This window comes from Ursus arctos, unplaced genomic scaffold, assembly GCF_023065955.2.
Source record: "Ursus arctos isolate Adak ecotype North America unplaced genomic scaffold, UrsArc2.0 scaffold_14, whole genome shotgun sequence".
NCBI classification, from domain to species: Eukaryota; Metazoa; Chordata; class Mammalia; order Carnivora; family Ursidae; genus Ursus; species Ursus arctos.
This window is the reverse complement of record NW_026622808.1, coordinates 29108043-29126308: the sequence shown is the minus strand read 5'-3', so window position 1 is coordinate 29126308 and position 18266 is coordinate 29108043. Positions and strand designations below refer to the sequence as shown.

Below are 18266 nucleotides of genomic sequence, written 5' to 3'. Positions count from 1 at the left end.
TATAAAAAAGATATAAGATAACAAATGCTGGCAAGGGTGTGGAGAAAATGGAACCCTTATGCACTGTAGATGGGAATGTTAATTGATACACCCACCATAGAAAACTGTATGAAGGCTCCTCAAAAAAAAAATTGAAAATAGAACCACCAGCAATCCCATTTCTGGGTATATATCCAAAGGAAATCACTATCTCAAAGACATAGCTACACCCATGTTAATTGCAGCATTATTTACAATACCCAAGACATGGAAACAACCCAAGTGTCCATCAACAAATAAATTGGTAAAGAAAGTGTGATATATACAACTAAAATGTGAGATTATTCATATACATACATATATATGTATATATGTATGTATTAGATATGTATGTATTAGAATATTAGTCATAAAGAAGGAAATCCTGCCTTTTGTGGCAACATGGATGGACCTTTAGACCTTGAAGACATTATGCTAAGTGAAATAAGTCAGGCAGATAAAGACACATACTGTATGATCTTACTTATGTATAGAATCTAAAAACATGAACTGGAGAGAGTAGAATGGTGGTTGTCAGGGGCTGTGTGGTGGGAGAAATGGAGAGATGTTGGTCTGAGTGCAAACTTTAAGTTACAAGATGAATAAGTTCTGGGTATCTAATGTACAGCATAGTGACTATAATTAACAATATCATATAACTGAAAACGTCCTCAGAAATGGGCAGTCAAATTAAACAGGATATTCTCAGTTTCTTTCCGAATAAAGAAACTGTTTGGATCTACTTTGATTTCACAATTGCAAATTACCTATGTGTTTAAAAACAATTGTCCCTGAGAAAAGGAGGTTTAATTTATGACAGTCAATGTGCTCTAGAGTGTTCAAAAATAATTACCATTTTGGACATAGATAACATATGATGAGTTTATATATACAAAGATCTGATTGGCCAAGAGCTGGTCTACAAAAAATTTTTTTAAAAAACTGCTGTTTTGGAGAGCTTGAAACTAATTCATACAAGTCAAAAAACCTAATAAGTAAAATCCATGCTGAAAGGATTTAGTTGAGACAATATTTAGCTTGATGTTATCACACTGGAATGACACCAAGAATCAGAGTAATTGTGGGCTTGATAAGAGCAGGGAAGGAAATCAGTGATATCACTTTTGACTGCGTTAAGTTTTATTACTATATAAAACAAAAGGTTATCCTAAAGATTGTAGTCCATTCAGGTAAGTATTATTGGAAAAGCAAACTTAAACAGTAAAAATATCCTACTGTATAATAGGACAGAAAGAAACGTCATCGTTACTTAGATTAAATATAGAATATTAGGGGCGCCTGGGTGGCTCCGTCGTTAGGCGTCTGCCTTCGGCTCAGGGCGCGATCCTGGGGTTCTAGGATGGAGCCCCACATCGGGTTCCTGCACTGGGAGCCTGCTTCTTCCTCTTCTGCTCCCCCTGCTTGTGTTCCCTCTCTCACTTCCTGTCTGTCTCTGTCAAAGAAATAAATAAAATCTTAAAAAATAAATAAATTTAGAATATTAACTAAGTCCTACTGCATTATGTTCTTCTTTTACAAAGTCTGACATATCTTAAGAATATGCAACAATTAACCTACAAAATATAAACATCCGATAAAGAGTTTAAAAAGTTCAGATTGCTATATCAGGACAAAGAAACTTTTATAAAAATGTTTTTATACTTTTTTTTCAAACAATGTTTTCTATTAGTAGTACTACTAAATACTAGTAATTGCCACTGTTAATGATTCCTATTGTGGTTTTGTTCAAACAATAGCATTTATGTAACAAGAAAGTAAATATTACAGAATATATGTAATTTCAAATAAACACCCATTTTTCATATTTTTATGTTAAAATAATAACTTTGTGTGTGTGTGATCATTATTACGCGACCGCTCTTCTCAGCTGTGGCTGTGTCCTGTGTTGGCTCTGTAAGCCTGTCAGCGCCAGCCCGGCTCAGGACTCCGAAGGAGGGGCCTCTCCCGCGGGGAAACCAACCCACGACCCCTGCCACTAACAAGTCCCGCCCTCATGACAAACCCCGCCCCTTCGGCCTGTCCAGGCCTCGGCCCCAGAACCCCAGAGCTTCTGTAATCGGCCTCCGCGTGTCCAGGCTCCGCCCCTGATGATCCAAACTGGCCATTGCCCGGTTAGTCCTGTACAAGGGCTCCCCTCTTCCGGTTCAGGTGTCACAGTGGCACCCAGCCCGCCTCGTCTCGTCTTTTCCGGTCTCAGTCCGGCGTGGCAGGGCGGGTAGGCGGGTTTAGCGCTTTCAAGACTCTGTTATGGCCGCGCCCTGCCTCCCCTTCCGGCTTCAGCCTGTCATGGCGGCGCCCTGGGTAATAACCCAACTCCTACACTGTCGGGCTCTTCCTATCCTCCGGCTGCCATGGCGGCGTCCGGGGTTCACCGGAAGTTAAACTTCGGAAGTGAGGCGGTGCCTCTGCCCGGAAGCGAGCGCGGCGCTGGGAAAGATGGCGGCGGCGGCGGCGGCGGCGGTGGGCAACGCGGTGCCTTGCGGGGCCCGGCCTTGCGGGGCCCGGCCCGGCGGGCAGCCCCGGCCCGGCGGGCAGCCCCAGCCCGGGCCGCAGCCGCGCACCCTCCTCGCCGCTGGTCCGGCGCTCATAGCGAGCGGCGACGAGCTGGTCGCAGCCGTGTGGCCGTACCGACGGCTGGCGCTGCTGCGGCGCCTCACGGTGCTGCCGTTCGCGGGCCTGCTCTACCCGGCCTGGCTGGGCGCCGCGGCCGCCGGCTGCTGGGGCTGGGGCAGCAGCTGGGTGCAGATCCCCGAAGCCGCGCTGCTCGTGCTCGCCACCATCTGCCTCGCGCACGCGCTCACCGTCCTCTCGGGACATTGGTCCGTGCACGCGCACTGCGCGCTCACCTGCACCCCGGTAAGTCCGCGGGCACGAGCCCGACCCTCGCCTTGGTCGGGCCTTGCGGCGGGTCACAGTCACGACATTCGTGTCGGTCCCCACCCAATCCCGGGCCTCCCGTTTGCTGGGCCTGAGTCCCCAGCGGTGCCTTCTGGGTGGCTAAATCCTGGCCCCGCTACGGACTTGCTGTGCGACCCTGGCGCAGGTTCCTTCCCTTCCTTGGAATCCCTCCCTGTTGTGGTCATTTAGATTCGATAAGGTAATACCTGTAAAAAGCTCAGTGTAGGCTCCGGCGTAGTCGCTCTTTGATTTGGCTTGTTAATGCTAACTACCATTCTAGCGAGTACTAGGTTGTTTCTCTTAGAGGTAGTCTATCCTTCTTCTGTCTCCTATCTTTTTCAAAGTGTGAGGTTAGACTGCGGGGTGAGTTTTCCTATCTGTGAAGCTTGGTTTGAGAACTCTGTTGTCCAGTGCTTAGAGGCCCTTGCATACTAGGACCAAAATTAGGTTGAAATGCACTTTAACCGTAGCATTTAAGAAGAGCAGGAGCAATTTGTGAGCAAATGACAACTGCTTGGAGTCTCTATGTCAGCCTCCAAGATGAGGGCGGTGACAGTGACCTCTATTGGAATACAACAGTCCGGTAGCACTTCTGACCCTTAACCCCCAAGATATGGATAGGGAGAGCTGCCCTGGGTCAGCAGTTACTGTTGGTGACTGCACCACTGCCCTCTGGGCCTGCCTCAGATGACACTGGCATGTTTGGAGCCATGGGCACAGATTTCCCACCAGCCTCCCCTTTGATCCCAGGATCGTGTTTCTGAAAGAAGAGGGAAAGGGAACAGCATGAAGGGCTGCAGAAAGAGACAGAAGCCCCCTGTCTTTGACTCCAAATGTGAACTGAATCCTCTTTCTCTTCTGAGAGAATGGTTCTTCCAACAAGCCTTATCCCAAGGGAAGGGCTCAAACTTACGGGTAGCTTCAGGTCAGTGCAATGAAAGACTCCAACGAGGGACCAAAAAATGCAGGGAAGTTGGAGGGAGCATGACACCCCCCCCCCCCGCCCCCAGCCAAACTTCCAAGTGCCTTTTGGCCTACAGCTGAAAAGCATGAGTGTTAACTTCCTCTCCAGGGATGGAGGAGGAGGAGGAGGAGCTGAATGACCGCAGGGTGAGGATGGGCAGATCTGGGTTTGCATCCGAGATCTCAGGGGTGCTTCTCTTTCGGTTTCACTTTCCCCTTGTGTAAAGTGAGAACTGTAACACCCACTCTTCGTGCCCCTGTGAGAAGAAACTGAAAAAACTGCAAAGTGCTTGGCATAGCGGTCGCCCCATGTAGCACTTCACACTTTTTTTGCCCACAGTGTTACCAGACCTCGTTGAGTCTTTGTCATTATTTTCTGCCTGCCCAGAGGCCCATGGACTCCCCAGGGGGAAGGGCCAGGGGAGGTCTCCTAAGAAGGTGACACGTGTGACCGCGTGTTCCAGGCAGAGGAAAGTGGCTCCTGCTGAGGTCCTTGGCTGAGGCAAGGACGAGCCTGGAGCCTCGTTGTCCGTCGTCCCTTCAGGACACGAAATGAATAGTTCAGGGAGGGGACACAGAGCAGCAGCAGGCCAGTGGGCTGTGACAAGGCTTGGCCCACGTGGTTTGAGGGTGCAGGTAGTGCAGGGGACATTCTTCCTGTTTGAGTTCAGCAGGGCCCCAGGCATTGGGTGCTGTCCATCACTCTGCTTTTATGATACAAGACCAGAAGTGTGGTGAGGTGGTGTCTTTGTCTCAGTGACAGCCTGGGGACTAGACAGGCCAGCACCCGGAGCCTGGAGCTGCTGTGCTTGCAACCTCCCTGGGGCAGGGTGGGTGGTGGGGAGGCTGTGGAGCTGCGGATTAAGAAGGGCTCAACAGCAGGCTTTGCCTCTCGCAGGAGTATGACCCCAGCAAAGCAACCTTCGTGAAGGTGGTGCCGACCCCCAACAATGGCTCCACTGAGCTTGTGGCCCTGCACCGGGATGAGGTAGGGACCGGCTGTTGGGCTGCTTGGCCCAGGGCTCGGGTGGGGCTCCCGGGCACTGACAGACACCCCCAGGTGTGGGCCTTCTGCCACAGACAACGCCTGCTCCCACAGGGCGAAGATGGACAAGAGGTGCTGTCTTTCGAATTCCAGAAGATCAAGTATTCCTACGACGCTCTGGAGAAGAAGCGCTTCCTCCCTGTGGCCTTTCCCGTGGGGAATGCCTTCTCATATTACCAGAGCAACAGAGGGTTCCAGGAGGACTCAGAGATCCGCGCAGCTGAGAAGAAGTTCGGGAGCAACAAGTAAGTCCCGATGTGCCCATGCATGGCGACAGGGCTGGTGGCTGCCCAGGGTCACAGCGTGGACGCTTGGCAGAGCCAGTGGCTCCTTTCCAGTTTCTGCCCTGCTGCATTCCTGAGTCCTGGTGCCTAGGAAATGGGGAGATGGGGTGGAGGAGTCCACCCTTTCGACAGTACATCCCTGGTGAAGACGGCGGCCACCTTTTGAGAATCGTGCTCTAGTCTTGTCTCTCCTGGACTTGCCTGCTGACAGGGACCCTGGAGGGCCCTCGGGCGGGAGTGCATACAGCTCTTCATCAGAGCCTAGCCCGAGGCCCCAGGGAGATGACTATTGATCCTCGTTTTATAATTATTGTAGAATTTCTCTTTGTTTTTAAATTTTTCTTTTAAGTTGTCACCATGTTCCTCATACTCATCCCAGCATTCTGGAAAGAGTGATAAAAGGAGTTGTCAGTGATCACAGTAGCTCTCCTTTGTACCAGGCATGATGGCAGACGCCTTGTACATACGTCCTCCCTTTAGTTCGTGAAACCACCCGTGCCCACGCACGTCTGGGAGAGGGCAGAGCAGGGCTTCAGAACCCCTTGGTCATCCTCAGAGCCCCTGGCCCTGCCACCATGATAATCGTCCTTGACCTGAAAACCCTCAGAACTTTTAGGGAATTCTTCCCTGACCCGATTGCTTTTTAAAAATTACAGATATATCATCACAAGTAACAATCTAATAGGAAGATTGATAAGGAATTTTCACCTATCCTCCCTGTCTAAGGTCAGCCTTGGTGGTGGCCTGGGATGTCCCCTTTCACACCTTCCGGGCTCGTGCAGAGTCATCTGAATGACACACAATAGGGTCTGGTTGTGGTTTGTTTTTATCACAGTCTTTTTTTCTCACACCCCGTATCTAGGACATGTCTCCAAGGACAGGGCCAGGGTGGCCCTAGCTGACCTGGCTGGTCCCCGGCCAGGCTGGGCCACCACACACAGTGCCACTGAGCGCACCTGTAGGCCCCACTCTTCGAATTCTGGGGCTTTTATTAAGGGATTTTTTTGGAAAATTTCAGCTCCAGACCTCCTCTCTCCAACTCAGGGTGGGGCTCAGGCCCAGAACACATCCCAGCTGCCTGGCCGTGTCTGTGCAGCTTCAGGCTCCCGTCCCATAGTCAGGTGCTCCTTCTCTGCCTGCCTTCTTACCCAGCCTGATGACAGGTTCTGTCTTACACTAGCCCTGCTTGGGTGGGTGGCTGCCTGAACAGCCTGTCTGTTGCTGGCTCAAAAGCTTTACCTGGGTTCTGCGGAGGAGGGCTGGCTGCAGTTAGCATGCTTGCCCAGTGCCTCAGGGACAAGGAGAGCCGTAGTCACGTGGAGTGTCCCTTCTGGCTTCTCATTTCCCGGGGAGGCCTGCAGTGCCCTGATTGGAGGTGTCAGGGTGGGGCCTCCGAGGCCTCATACCATGAACAGGATGTGGGGTCTGGTCTCTTGTAGGGCTGAGATGGTGGTGCCTGACTTCTCGGAGTTGTTCAAAGAGAGAGCCACAGCACCCTTCTTTGTGTTCCAGGTAAAGCAGCAGCTTGGACCCCACCCCCCCACCCCCCTCCTGTTCCTTGGGGCTTTCATACCCAGAGCAGTCTCCATCAGCAGACCTGAAATTCTCTCTGTGTCCTCATGGGTCTGAGCCCACGGGCGGAACAGTCCTTGGTATGCCTTCCCAGCCTCCACAGGTGTCTTCACGTGCTCCCGTGGATGGCCGGGCGGGGGTGTGGACACACAGGCTGTGTCCTGCAGGTGTTTTGCGTGGGGCTCTGGTGTCTGGATGAGTACTGGTACTACAGCGTCTTCACGCTTTCCATGCTGGTGGCCTTCGAGGCCTCCCTGGTGCAGCAGCAGATGCGGAACATGTCAGAGATCCGGAAGATGGGGAACAAGCCCCACATGATCCAGGTGAGGCCAGGGAGAAGATGGGGGGGAGGCACCTGCCAGTCTTGGGGTGGGCGTGGAGCAGGGGCGGGGCGAGGTCAGCTCCAGGGCTGCGCCTGCATCGTGCCCGCCGTGAGACCCAGAGCTAACTGCGCCTCACCTCTGCCCAGGTGTATCGCAGCCGGAAGTGGAGGCCCATCGCCAGCGATGAGATTGTTCCCGGAGACATCGTCTCCATCGGTGAGGCACGCTTCTGGTTGTCCCAGTGGGAGCCCTTTGTCTCCGCTCCTCTGCAACACTCCTGCCCCTTCCCGCAGGCCGCTCCCCACAGGAGAACCTCGTGCCGTGTGACGTACTGCTGCTGCGGGGCCGCTGCATTGTGGACGAGGCCATGCTCACGGGGGAGTCGGTGCCGCAGATGAAGGTGCTGGGTGGGGAGCGGGGGTCGTACTCGGTGTACGCAGGTGTGTCACTGGCCCATCTGTATGGGAGGGACAGGGCTGCCCAGGCACGGCGGGGGGGGAGGGACGGGGCCCTGGCCTAGGTGGCTGCAAGAGGCACAGAAAGTGCGGCGCCTGGTGGGAGCTGCCAGATTTCCTGGTGGTCTTGCACCCTGGATGAAGGGGAGCTGGGTGGTGATGAGAAGGAAGGAGATGAGAGAGGGCAAGATGGTCAGGGCTTGTCCAGGCCAGGGACCAGAGACGTCGGACTGGGGTGGGCTGAGGGAAACCAGGAGAGCGCAAACCGTCAGTGAGGCCAGTCCCGAGATGATGAGGAGTCGACACGGCACGTGCAGGTGGAGAGAAGGCAGGCCGCTGTCCCTGGTCAGATGTGCTGCGTTAGGCGGGGAGCCCTGCGAGGCTCGGAGTGGCTCTTCCCAGCCCCAGAGGACAGAGAAGGAGGCTGAGGTGAGAGCGCCCTCACCATCCTCTCCTTCCTTCTCAGGAGCCCATTGAAGACCTGAACCCTGACCGGGTGCTGGACCTCCAGGCCGACTCCCGGCTCCACGTCATCTTCGGGGGCACCAAGGTGGTGCAGCACATCCCCCCACAGAAGGCCACCACGGGCCTGAAGCGTAGGTGCCTTGGGGGGTCTGGGGTGTTCTGGCCCCGCCATCCCTCCCCCATGCCCCAGCCACCGCATCTGCGTGGCTGAGAGGGAGTGGGGATGGACAGACACAAAAAATGCTGGTCCTGTTTGTCTCCACAGCAGTCGACAACGGGTGTGTGGCCTACGTTCTCAGGACTGGATTCAACACATCCCAGGTATGGACCCTTGTCTGGCTCTGGGGAGGGTAGGCCCCAGGGCGGGTGACAGACAGTTGAGACGGTGGCTCTTTCAGACTCCAGAATGTCCCTGCCACAGACTTATTCTGACAGCAGGTACCAGCTTGGGGCCAGGGTGCAAACGTGAGCCCTACACCAGGTCTCCTCCCCTCCGCTGAGGTTCTGGTGGGAAGCACAGACAGGAAACGGGCTGTTGCCATACATACTGGGGTCATGACCAGAGTCACACCCGTAAACACTCCAATAAAGTGTCGTAAGGGCTGCCTCGTAGAGGTGATTGGCCAGACCTCCTTCTGGAAGACTCAGTCCCCCATCTCAGCCACTTCTTTCCCTGACGCCCAATTTTTGGCCACTGGTCTCTGTAGCCCTTAGCTGAGTGGCAGCCACCCATGTAGCTGTGTGGTCACCTGTGTCATGGCCGAAGGACTCACAGGTGGGCCCAGTGCAGGCACTCCCCATCAGCAGAGGGAGAATCAGGCCCTGGTGCTCTCAGGTGCAGGAGGCCACGCCCCACCAGGGAAGGCCTCTAACCCTCTGGCCCTCTAGGGCAAGCTGCTGCGCACCATCCTCTTTGGAGTCAAGAGGGTGACTGCAAACAACCTGGAGACCTTCATTTTCATCCTCTTCCTCCTGGTCTTTGCCATCGCAGCAGCTGCCTACGTGTGGATTGAAGGTATGCGCTGTGGCCACTCCCCTGGCTGTTGGGCCCCACCCCCTCGGCCCCCAGGCTGGCAGGCCCTGTCTCTGCAGGCACCAAGGACCCCAGCCGGAACCGCTACAAGCTGTTTCTGGAATGCACACTGATCCTTACCTCGGTCGTGCCCCCTGAGCTGCCCATCGAGTTGTCTCTGGCTGTCAACACCTCCCTCATCGCCCTGGCCAAGCTGTGTGAGTGCCTGGGACAGGGCTGGGGTGCTGAGTGGGCTGGGGCCTTGCAGAGCCCCTGACCCTGGCTCCCCACCTCCCAGACATGTACTGCACGGAGCCCTTCCGGATCCCATTCGCCGGCAAGGTAGAGGTGTGCTGCTTCGACAAGACGGGGACCTTGACTAGCGACAGCCTGGTTGTCCGTGGGGTGGCTGGGCTCAGGTGAGTATGGGTGACCTGGGCCTCTTGCCCAGCAGGTGGCTCTTCGGGAGCTCAAGGGACGGACAGCATGCACTTGGAGCCCCATAGTGCACACAAAAGTCTGATGGCGGGGGGGTGTCTCCCTCATGTTCCTCAACGTGACAGTGGCATAGCAGCTCGCTCCACCCCAAGCAGCCACGTGATCCCTAGGGGTGTCCATGAGATGGGCTCAGGTGTCACAAGGACCAAGACTCTGCATCTCTCTAAGCCCCTGCAGTGACTGGCACAGAGTGGGGTCCCATCCCTCATCCTGGCTAGCAATTCCCAGGGGTCCCTTCATTCCATAACCAGCTGTTTCCTGTCTTTACAGAGATGGGAAGGAGGTCACTCCTGTGTCCAACATCCCCGTAGAAACGCACCGTGCTCTGGCCTCATGCCACTCCCTCATGCAGCTGGATGATGGCACTCTTGTGGGTGACCCACTCGAGAAGGCTATGCTGACGGCCGTGGACTGGACACTGACCAAAGGTGAGGGGCTGGAGCTTCGGGCCCAGCTGGGATGAACTGCCAGCTCTCACACCCCTGGGCAGGTGGGCTGCACCCCTCAGAGATACCCATGTGTCCAGCTCAGGGGCAGGCAGGCCCACAGCTCTGATGGTCCCTTAGGCGGGTGGGCACAGGCTCACCTGTGACCTGAGACAGTCCACCCCTTGGGAGTAGAACCTACCCCACCCTGCCAGAAGCCACGGGCAGGGTCCTCTGGGTACAGGTCTCCCAGTTCCGACCCTTCCTGGAGCGAGGAGCCCCCTTCTCCTCCCCGCACCCTGCAGGGTCTGGGTCTGGGGGTGGGGGGGAAGAGAGGGGCGGAAAGGGGAGGCGGGGGCCTGGCTGCCTCTTTGGAGCGAAGGCCCTCAGGATTCGTACTTATTTGTTTCCAGATGAGAAAGTATTCCCCCGAAGTATTAAAACTCAGGGGCTGAAAATTCACCAGCGCTTTCATTTTGCCAGTGCCCTAAAGCGAATGTCCGTGCTCGCCTCCTATGAGAAGCTAGGCTCCACTGATCTCTGCTACATCGCGGCTGTGAAGGGGGCCCCCGAAACCCTGCACTCCATGGTGAGCCAGCCCTGGCCCCGGGGGAAGGGGGGCGCGGGGCGGTCGGTGACATCCCCTGCGTTCCCTGCAGTTCGCCCAGTGCCCACCTGACTACCACCACATCCACACGGAGATTTCCCGGGAAGGAGCCCGAGTCCTGGCGCTGGGGTACAAGGAGCTGGGGCACCTCACCCACCAGCAGGTAAGGGCCCAGGCTCCCCACCTCCTGGCCCCTTGTCCATACTGCCTTCTGTTCCCCACAGCCTCACCATGAGCAGGCACGATTTCTTCTTCCTCCTTCGGGGCCTCTACCTTGGGAGGCCCTGAGTGGCACTTAGCCCCGGGTCCCTTCTCTACTGCGTGTCCTGCCCCTTGTGGGACCCCATCCCATCCTGGCTCCTGAGGGCACTTCCTACAGAGCACAACCAGGCCCTGCCTCCATCCAGCCTCTTACGCCACACCTTTGGGGCCTTACACCTCCCAAGGGATCACCAGGAGACACCTTGGATTCCTGTCTCCAGCCTGGTTCTGTCCCTACCCTGCCCAACCACCCAGTCACCACATAGTCGTGGGGCGCCTCCAACTCCCTGTCACACCCCATGTCCTGTCGGTTATCCACTCTCGTCCCACCTCCAGCATCAATACTTCTCTCTGCTTCCACCTTACCTCTCATCCAGTCCTCTTCTACCTGACAGCTGAGAAATCCTTCCAGAATGCACCCCGGGTCGTGGCTCAGTGCCCTGGCCTCAGAAACAGCCTGCTCGGTGCCACTCCCTGAGCCCGTCTGCCCCATTCCCCTGCTTTCATTTCTCGTGGCAGTTAGTGTTCTGATTTCTGTCACTTTCTTTATTACACATCTCTTCCGGTAGAGGGCAAACTCTGTGAGGGCAAGAGTTTGGGGTTTCTGGTATGAGGTTCAGGGTGAGCATGCACTGAGTGAATAACAAAGGAGGGTCTGACTTTACTGTGTTGGAAGCCGAGTCACACAGGCTCATGCCCTGCTGTTGTGCACAGCAGGGAGAAAAGGCCCCGTGGTGGGGGAACCATGCAGCACTGCTGAGGCCCTGTGGGTCCAGGGTGCCTAGTGTCCTCCCCACTTCTCACCTAATCCTCAGATGTTCCTCCTGGAAGCATGTGCCTATCCCTGACCTCCCCCCAGCTCAGAAATGGAGGAGAGATGGGTCATGAAGTATCCCTGTGTCCCTACACAGGCCCGGGAGATCAAACGGGAGGCCCTGGAGTGCAACCTCAAGTTCGTCGGGTTCATCGTGGTCTCCTGCCCGCTCAAGGCTGACTCTAAGGCCGTGATCCGCGAGATCCAAAATGCATCCCACCGGGTACAGATCCTGGACCCCTCCCCACTGGGCCCCAAGGGTGGGTGGACAGGTGGGTGGGCCTTGGCTCCTTCTTCCAGAGAGGGCAATATGACAGCAGAGGACAGATTCCCCCCTTCAGCGGGGCAAGGATGTCTTTCTTGGATCTTGGCTGAGCTCCCTCATGGCTCTGGTGCTCATGCTGGCCCGAGTCTGAGGATGCTTTGGGACCTGGCCTATGCCCACCCTTCTCAAGTTGCTTCCTTGGCCCCCAGCGTCCCTGGGAGGTGAGGGCAGTTCCCCCACTCCACCCCATCCTAGAGAGGAGGAACTGGGCTGGGAGAGGGGATGTGGAGGTGACTCCCGGACAGGCCACATCCATCTGTCCTGTGGTTTCTGTTTTCTAGTTTGGGACTCAGGATGCAGTTTAGGATGTGGGAGGTGAGTGAGCAGTCTCAGAGGTGGTGACATAAACAGCCCCACCTGGCCCTCAGCCATCACAGCCCGTCTTCCCATCACCATGCTCTCAGGGAGAAAGCTGGAGCATTTGTCCCCCCTCTGCCTGGGGCAGCTACCAGGCCGAGAGGGTCCACGCCAGTGGCTGGTTCTGAGTCTGTGTTGCAGATAAAGGCTGTGGGTGCTCTCGGACACACATGCCTGTGTTGTTTGCATAAAACATCACCAGGTTGGGGTGGATTGTGGCCTCTCGAAGCCCATTCTGCGTCAGGGCCAACACCTCGTTCTGTGGCCTTCTTTAGAGGAGCCTCAGCCACCAAGTCTCCAGGCTGGAGTTCTGCCCTTCAGGGCCCTGCCCCACGGAGCCTCTGTCCTCTCCTCAGGTGGTCATGATCACAGGTGACAACCCGCTCACTGCCTGCCATGTGGCTCAGGAGCTGCACTTCATTGAAAAGGCACAAACACTGATCCTGCAGCCTCCCACGGAGAAAGGTGAGGTACCTTGGGGCCCTAAGCTGGGGGGACCCTGAGTCCAAGAACAGCCCCTGTCTGGTGGCCTGCCGGCATTTCAGGCCTGAGCGAGCACACTCAGTGTCATCCAGGACCTGTGACAGCAGCCTGTGGAGCGCGGCCACTCCTTGTCAGCACACTCGGGCCCTCAGGCCAAGGAGCTCCGTAGCCGCGTGTCCAGCAGCATGTGCCAAGGGATGGTGCCTGGCTGGGGGGCCACACGCACCGGGGTGTCACCAGGCTGCAAGTCAGAGGAGGGTGCTGGCTTCTGGAACTACGCTGCGTTCTAGAATTTCCCAGCCCTTCTAGTCTGCAGTGTTGGTCCCAGATCTCTGTCAGCTCTGTCTCAGCTGCAGGCACTTGGTTCTTGCAGAGCCCAGGGATTGTAGGGAGGTGGCCCAGAGGTGGCTCTTGGGACTGTTGATTGGCAGGTGACGCTGCTCGAACAAAACAGCCTCAGTAGAAGCCAGGTGGAGGCTGGTCGGTTTCCCTCCTAGCCAGGACAGCCCACGTGAGCCGTGTGGTGCCGGAAGGCCTCCCTCAGCTATGCTTACCACTCAGCATCCATGCCTGGGCCAGCCATCTAGAAAGAGGAAGCGGTTGGCAAGCAGGGTCTGGCGCAAGGAAGTGACTCAGGGTGGCCTGGCCCTGGAAGTGCAGGGTTTCAGGCAGGCCCCAGGGTCAGGGGTGCCTAGCTCCTGAGGTCAGGCTGTCTGGGTTTGAATCTGACTGTTGTGAGGTCTCAGGCCAGTGGCCTAGGCTCTGGGTTCTTGAATCCTTTGTCTCAGCGGGTTCTGTGAACAACATCTTTGGGGTGCCTGGGGTCTAGGATGCGGGTGTAGACAGGGATTGGTGGAGATAAAGGGGTGTGGGCCAAGAAGGTGCTTCAGAGAGATGAGACTGGACGGCATATGTGGGGTCCACATGAGGGGGAGTTGCTGAGTGGCTGAACCCCTCTCCCTGACCCTGGGCTCCGGCCCTGCAGGTCGACCCTGTGAGTGGCGCTCCATCGATGGCAGTGTCGTGCTGCCCCTGGCCAAGGGGTCCCCGAAGGCGCTGGCCCTGGAGCATGCGCTGTGCCTCACAGGCGATGGCCTGGCCCACTTGCAGGCCGAGGACCCCCAGCAGCTGCTTCGCCTCATCCCCCATGTGCAGGTGTTCGCCCGTGTGGCCCCCAAACAGAAGGTGTGTACAGAGGAGGCAGGGGGCAGGCAGGGCCCTGGGGGCAGCACACAGCCCTCACTCAGCCCATCTCTGCGCACGTAGGAGTTCGTCATCACCAGCCTGAAGGAGCTGGGCTACGTGACCCTCATGTGTGGTGACGGCACCAATGACGTGGGTGCCCTGAAGCACGCTGACGTGGGTGAGTCCTGTGAGCTGATGGACTGCTTCCATTGCTGTTCTGCCAGCACGGGCTTAGCCTCAGAGACACGTCACTGAGCGAGTTCTTTGAGGAGGCAGTGAGGGGATGGGGCAGGTGCCAGTGGGACTGGGGATCTGAGGAGCCGCAGGCCTGGAAAGGTTACATGTATTTGAGGAACAGTGGTGTGGGGGGGGGGGGGGTGGGCACCAGGGCCTCTGGGAACATGGGGAGCCAGGGAGGCTCCAGGCAACAGACACAGCTTGCTTGGTCCAGGCCTCCCGGCACTGTGTGGAGACCATGTGGGGACTGAGGGCTGAGGCCAGAGGCCAGGGAGAGGGGACAAGTGGGGATGCACAAATGAAAGCTGAGGCATTTGCCAGCTGTTCGTAGCCTGGGATTTCTGTCAACAGAACGCAGCCATCAGGGTGATGTCTAAAGAGCAACCTGACGGGACCTGGGTGGCTCAGTCGGTTAAGCATCTGACTCTTGATTGTGGCTCAGGTCGTGATCTTAGGATTGTGAGCTCAAGCCCCACACCGGGCTCCAGGCTCGTCATGGAGCCTGCCTGAGATTCATTCCCTCTGCCCCGCCCCCGCCCCCTCCCCCCCCACCCCCACTCACATGCGTGCTCTCGAGGGCATGCATACACACTCTTTTTTCCCCTCTTAAAAAAAAAATAAAACAAAACAAGCCGATGTACTTATCGCGCTTTCCCAGTCTTTAACTATATTAATTGACTATTCTGTCCTAGAATTATGATTCTTGCCGAGACACTTTGGAAATCACTTTTGACTCATTGGGTGTTCTGTGTACTTGGGTTTTGTTTTCCAAATGTAGAAAGTAAGATAGATGCTCTCTGAGGCACTCCATGGGGAGATCAGCTGAGATGGGGAGGTTTGACTTCTGTGAGCAGACACCCCACTCCATGCTCCACACTGGGCCTCACTCAGCACAGGGCTAGCAGGCTTGGGGTGACCGGCTCCTTCTAGTTCCAGACACATGCTCACATACCTGCCCGCCCCAGGTGTGGCACTCCTGGCCAATGCCCCTGAGCGAGTTGTTGAACGGCGCCGACGGCCCCGAGACAGCCCTGTCCTGAGCAACAGCGGAGTCCGGGCCACCTCCAGGGCGGCCAAGCAAAGGTCGGGGCTCCCGCCCCCCGAGGAGCAGCTGGCCTCCCAGCGGGTGAGTCCCAGGAGGTGGAAGGCGCCGGCCCCCTTTGGTGGCCAGGTCTCACCTCTGCCATCTGCCCCACAGGACCGCCTGAGCCAGGTGCTGCGGGAGCTCGAGGATGAGAGCACGCCCATCGTGAAGCTGGGGGATGCCAGCATCGCTGCCCCTTTCACCTCCAAGCTCTCCTCCATCCAGTGCAGTGAGTCCCACCCCCGGTGCCTCCCCCTGTGCCCATCCTGATCGTCCCCCACGCCCACACCTTCCTCCCATCCCGTCCCCCACCTACAGTCTGCCACGTGATCAAGCAGGGCCGCTGCACACTGGTGACCACGCTGCAGATGTTCAAGATCCTGGCGCTCAATGCGCTCATCCTGGCCTACAGCCAGAGTGTTCTCTACCTGGAGGGCGTCAAGTTCAGTGACTTCCAGGCCACGCTGCAGGGGCTGCTGCTGGCCGGCTGCTTCCTCTTCATCTCCCGCTCCAAGGTGGGCTGAGCCACAGGCAAAGCAGGGGCTCCCTCCCCAGCGCCGGAGTACCCTCTGCCTCTTTGGGCCGGCTAGGGTGGACTGTTAGAGGCACCACCGCGTGTCCTCCATTCGTCTTCAGAGCATCCCTCAGGGTGGGAACTGTCATCCCCGTGTTACAGTTGGGGATCAGGGGCAGGGCAGGTGCACGCCGAGGCTCCCCAGAGTGGCACAACTCGGGCCCTAGCACTGTCCACCAGCTGGGGGTCTCGGGCTACACAGATCCCACAGGCAAGGACAGGACCGCTGGGGAAATTATTATCAAGACCACTCAGAAAGCATTCAGTGCCATGAAAAATACAAAGTGGGTCACAGGCTATGGGGGACAGCCTCGGGATCATTCAGGGGAGCCTGTGTGACGCATAAAGAACAAAGGAAACTTCCAGGAAGCAGGCAGAAAGGCCATACATAGATGCGCGTGGGCTGTTGAAGGAGCACCTGGTGGCTGGAGGATGTGGGAGGTGGGTTGTGTCAACCATGAGCACCCACTGAGTCCCAGGGAGGGCTTTGGTTTGTTCTAGAACAAGGGGAAAGGGGTGGCTCTTAAGCACCCTGTGGCTGCTATGTGGAGTGTAGGCCTTGAGTGTGGGGAAACGAGCAGGGCTCTGGTGCAAACTCATAACCTCCAGGACTTGGTGACTGCTCTCTACATGAGTCCTGCTGGGAGGCCGGGGAGCGGGTAGCCCCAGGGTGAGCCTGGACCCTGACTCCCCACTCCGCCACTACAGCCCCTCAAGACCCTCTCCCGAGAGCGGCCCCTGCCCAACATCTTCAACCTGTACACTGTCCTCACGGTCGTGCTCCAGTTCTGTGTGCACTTCCTGAGTCTCGTCTACCTGTACAGCGAGGCCCAGGCCCGGAGCCCCGAGAAGTGAGTGCTGGGCCGGCCTGGGGCTTGGGGTGGGCGCTTGGCAGGGCGCTCCTCGGGGAGGCAGTATCCCTGCGGTGGAGGGTGCAGGAGGATGTACACGCAGACATTGTGCTGGGGTAACCGAGGCCCGACCGGTGGGGTCGGCCAGGCAGAGCCCTGGCTCTCTGCAGGGCTGGTGGGAGTCAGAGAGCATCCCTGTCCCCTATGTGTCGCTACAGGCAGGAGCAATTTGTGGACCTGTACAAGGAGTTTGAGCCGAGCCTGGTCAACAGCACCGTGTACATCATGGCTATGGCCATGCAGATGGCCACCTTTGCCATCAACTACAAAGTGAGGCGTAGCCCCTGACTGAGTTCACCCTGCCCACTCTTTTGGCCCCTACAGCACATGACAGGCCATCCATCTGTCCCCACAGGGCCCACCATTCATGGAGAGCCTGCCAGAGAACAGGCCCCTAGTGTGGAGCCTGGCCGTGTCGCTCCTGGCCATTGTGGGCCTGCTCCTTGGCTCCTCACCCGACTTCAACAGTCAGTTTGGCCTCGTGGACATCCCCGTGGAGGTAAGTGGCCCTGTGGGCGTGGCCCCAGGACTCAGCCTGGGCCCTTCTGCAGGCACCCAGCTCACCAGTGCTCCTTGCCCCACAGTTCAAGCTGGTCATCGCCCAGGTCCTGCTCCTGGACTTCTGCCTGGCGCTCCTGGCCGACCGTGTCCTGCAGTTCTTCCTGGGGACCCCGAAGCTGAAAGTGCCTTCCTGAGATGGCAGTGCTGGCACCTGCTGCCCATGTTGGTGCCGCCGGGCGGGAGCCCCAAGAGGGAACACTGCCCCTGTGGCGAGGCGGGCTTGGCCTTCCCACCAGGACTGAGCTGCGCTGGGACCGCCCCACAGCCACCTGAGGGCCTGGCTGGCAGAACCAGCCCTGGGCCGGCCCCTTTGGTAAATAAAGCCGCATCCACCATTTTAAGAGGCCCCGCCTCCACCTCTGTCTGCACCACTGAAGGGGTCGTGGCGGGGCTATGTGGTCACTGAGCAGGGTCCTGGCATCCTCCCCAGGAGTCGTGAGGTTATTAACGACAGCCCTGCCATCCGGATATTCAGTGCTTAGATGGGCTGAGCTCCAACCCCAGAGAGTTGTGCATATTTCATAATTTGACAAGCACCTCCCTATTTCTATAGTCTCTCAGCTTCATGTTCTGGTCTTTTAGGTACTGGTGGAAAGTTTTATTTTTTATTTTTATTTATTTTTTAAAGATTTTATTTATTTGACAGAGAGAGACAGCAAGAGAGGGAACACAAGCAAGGGGAGTGGGAGAGAGAGAAGCAGACTTCCCGCCGTGCAGGGAGCCCGATGTGGGGCTCAATCCCAGGATCCTGGGATCATGACCTGAGCTGAAGGCAGATACGTAACAGCTGAGCCAGCCAGGTGCCCCATGGTAGAAAATTTTAGGATCGATGGCATTTTCTCCTGTTCAGAAATATGTGAAATAGCAGCATTCCTTCCTCTCACGGTG

At 56.9% G+C, this 18266-nt stretch overlaps 1 protein-coding gene across 2 annotated transcripts; it reads left to right on the top strand.

Moving 5' to 3' along the window:
• The first annotated feature begins 2460 nt into the window (after positions 1 to 2460).
• ATP13A1 (ATPase 13A1) lies at positions 2461 to 17719 on the top strand. Of its 2 annotated transcripts, XM_026500388.4 has the most exons (26): positions 2461 to 2895; positions 4799 to 4888; positions 5000 to 5190; positions 6669 to 6741; positions 6969 to 7124; positions 7271 to 7340; positions 7418 to 7524; positions 8046 to 8175; positions 8310 to 8365; positions 8933 to 9059; positions 9137 to 9274; positions 9355 to 9475; positions 9825 to 9982; positions 10393 to 10568; positions 10639 to 10749; positions 11759 to 11884; positions 12700 to 12808; positions 13812 to 14011; positions 14093 to 14189; positions 15214 to 15374; positions 15447 to 15561; positions 15651 to 15847; positions 16615 to 16757; positions 16976 to 17087; positions 17173 to 17316; positions 17402 to 17719. In XM_026500388.4, exons 1-26 carry the CDS (start codon positions 2476 to 2478, stop codon positions 17510 to 17512), a joined length of 3639 nt encoding a protein of 1212 aa, XP_026356173.3. In that variant the 5' UTR covers positions 2461 to 2475; the 3' UTR covers positions 17513 to 17719. The 2 variants fall into 2 exon arrangements, with proteins under 2 accessions (XP_026356173.3, XP_057167650.1); XM_057311667.1 differs by lacking the exons at positions 2461 to 2895; positions 4799 to 4888 and having other exon boundaries at positions 5004 to 5190; positions 6896 to 7124.
• Positions 17720 to 18266: the final 547 nt, after the last annotated feature.

Coding starts and splice junctions, on each gene's coding strand:
- ATP13A1 (XM_026500388.4), top strand. CDS start 2,476: ATGGCGGCGGCGGCGGCGGCGGCGGTGGGCAACGCGGTGCCTTGCGGG. Junction 4,889..4,999: donor TGGCCCTGCACCGGGATGAG/GTAGGGACCGGC, acceptor CTGCTCCCACAG/GGCGAAGATGGACAAGAGGT. Junction 14,012..14,092: donor GTGTGGCCCCCAAACAGAAG/GTGTGTACAGAG, acceptor CTGCGCACGTAG/GAGTTCGTCATCACCAGCCT.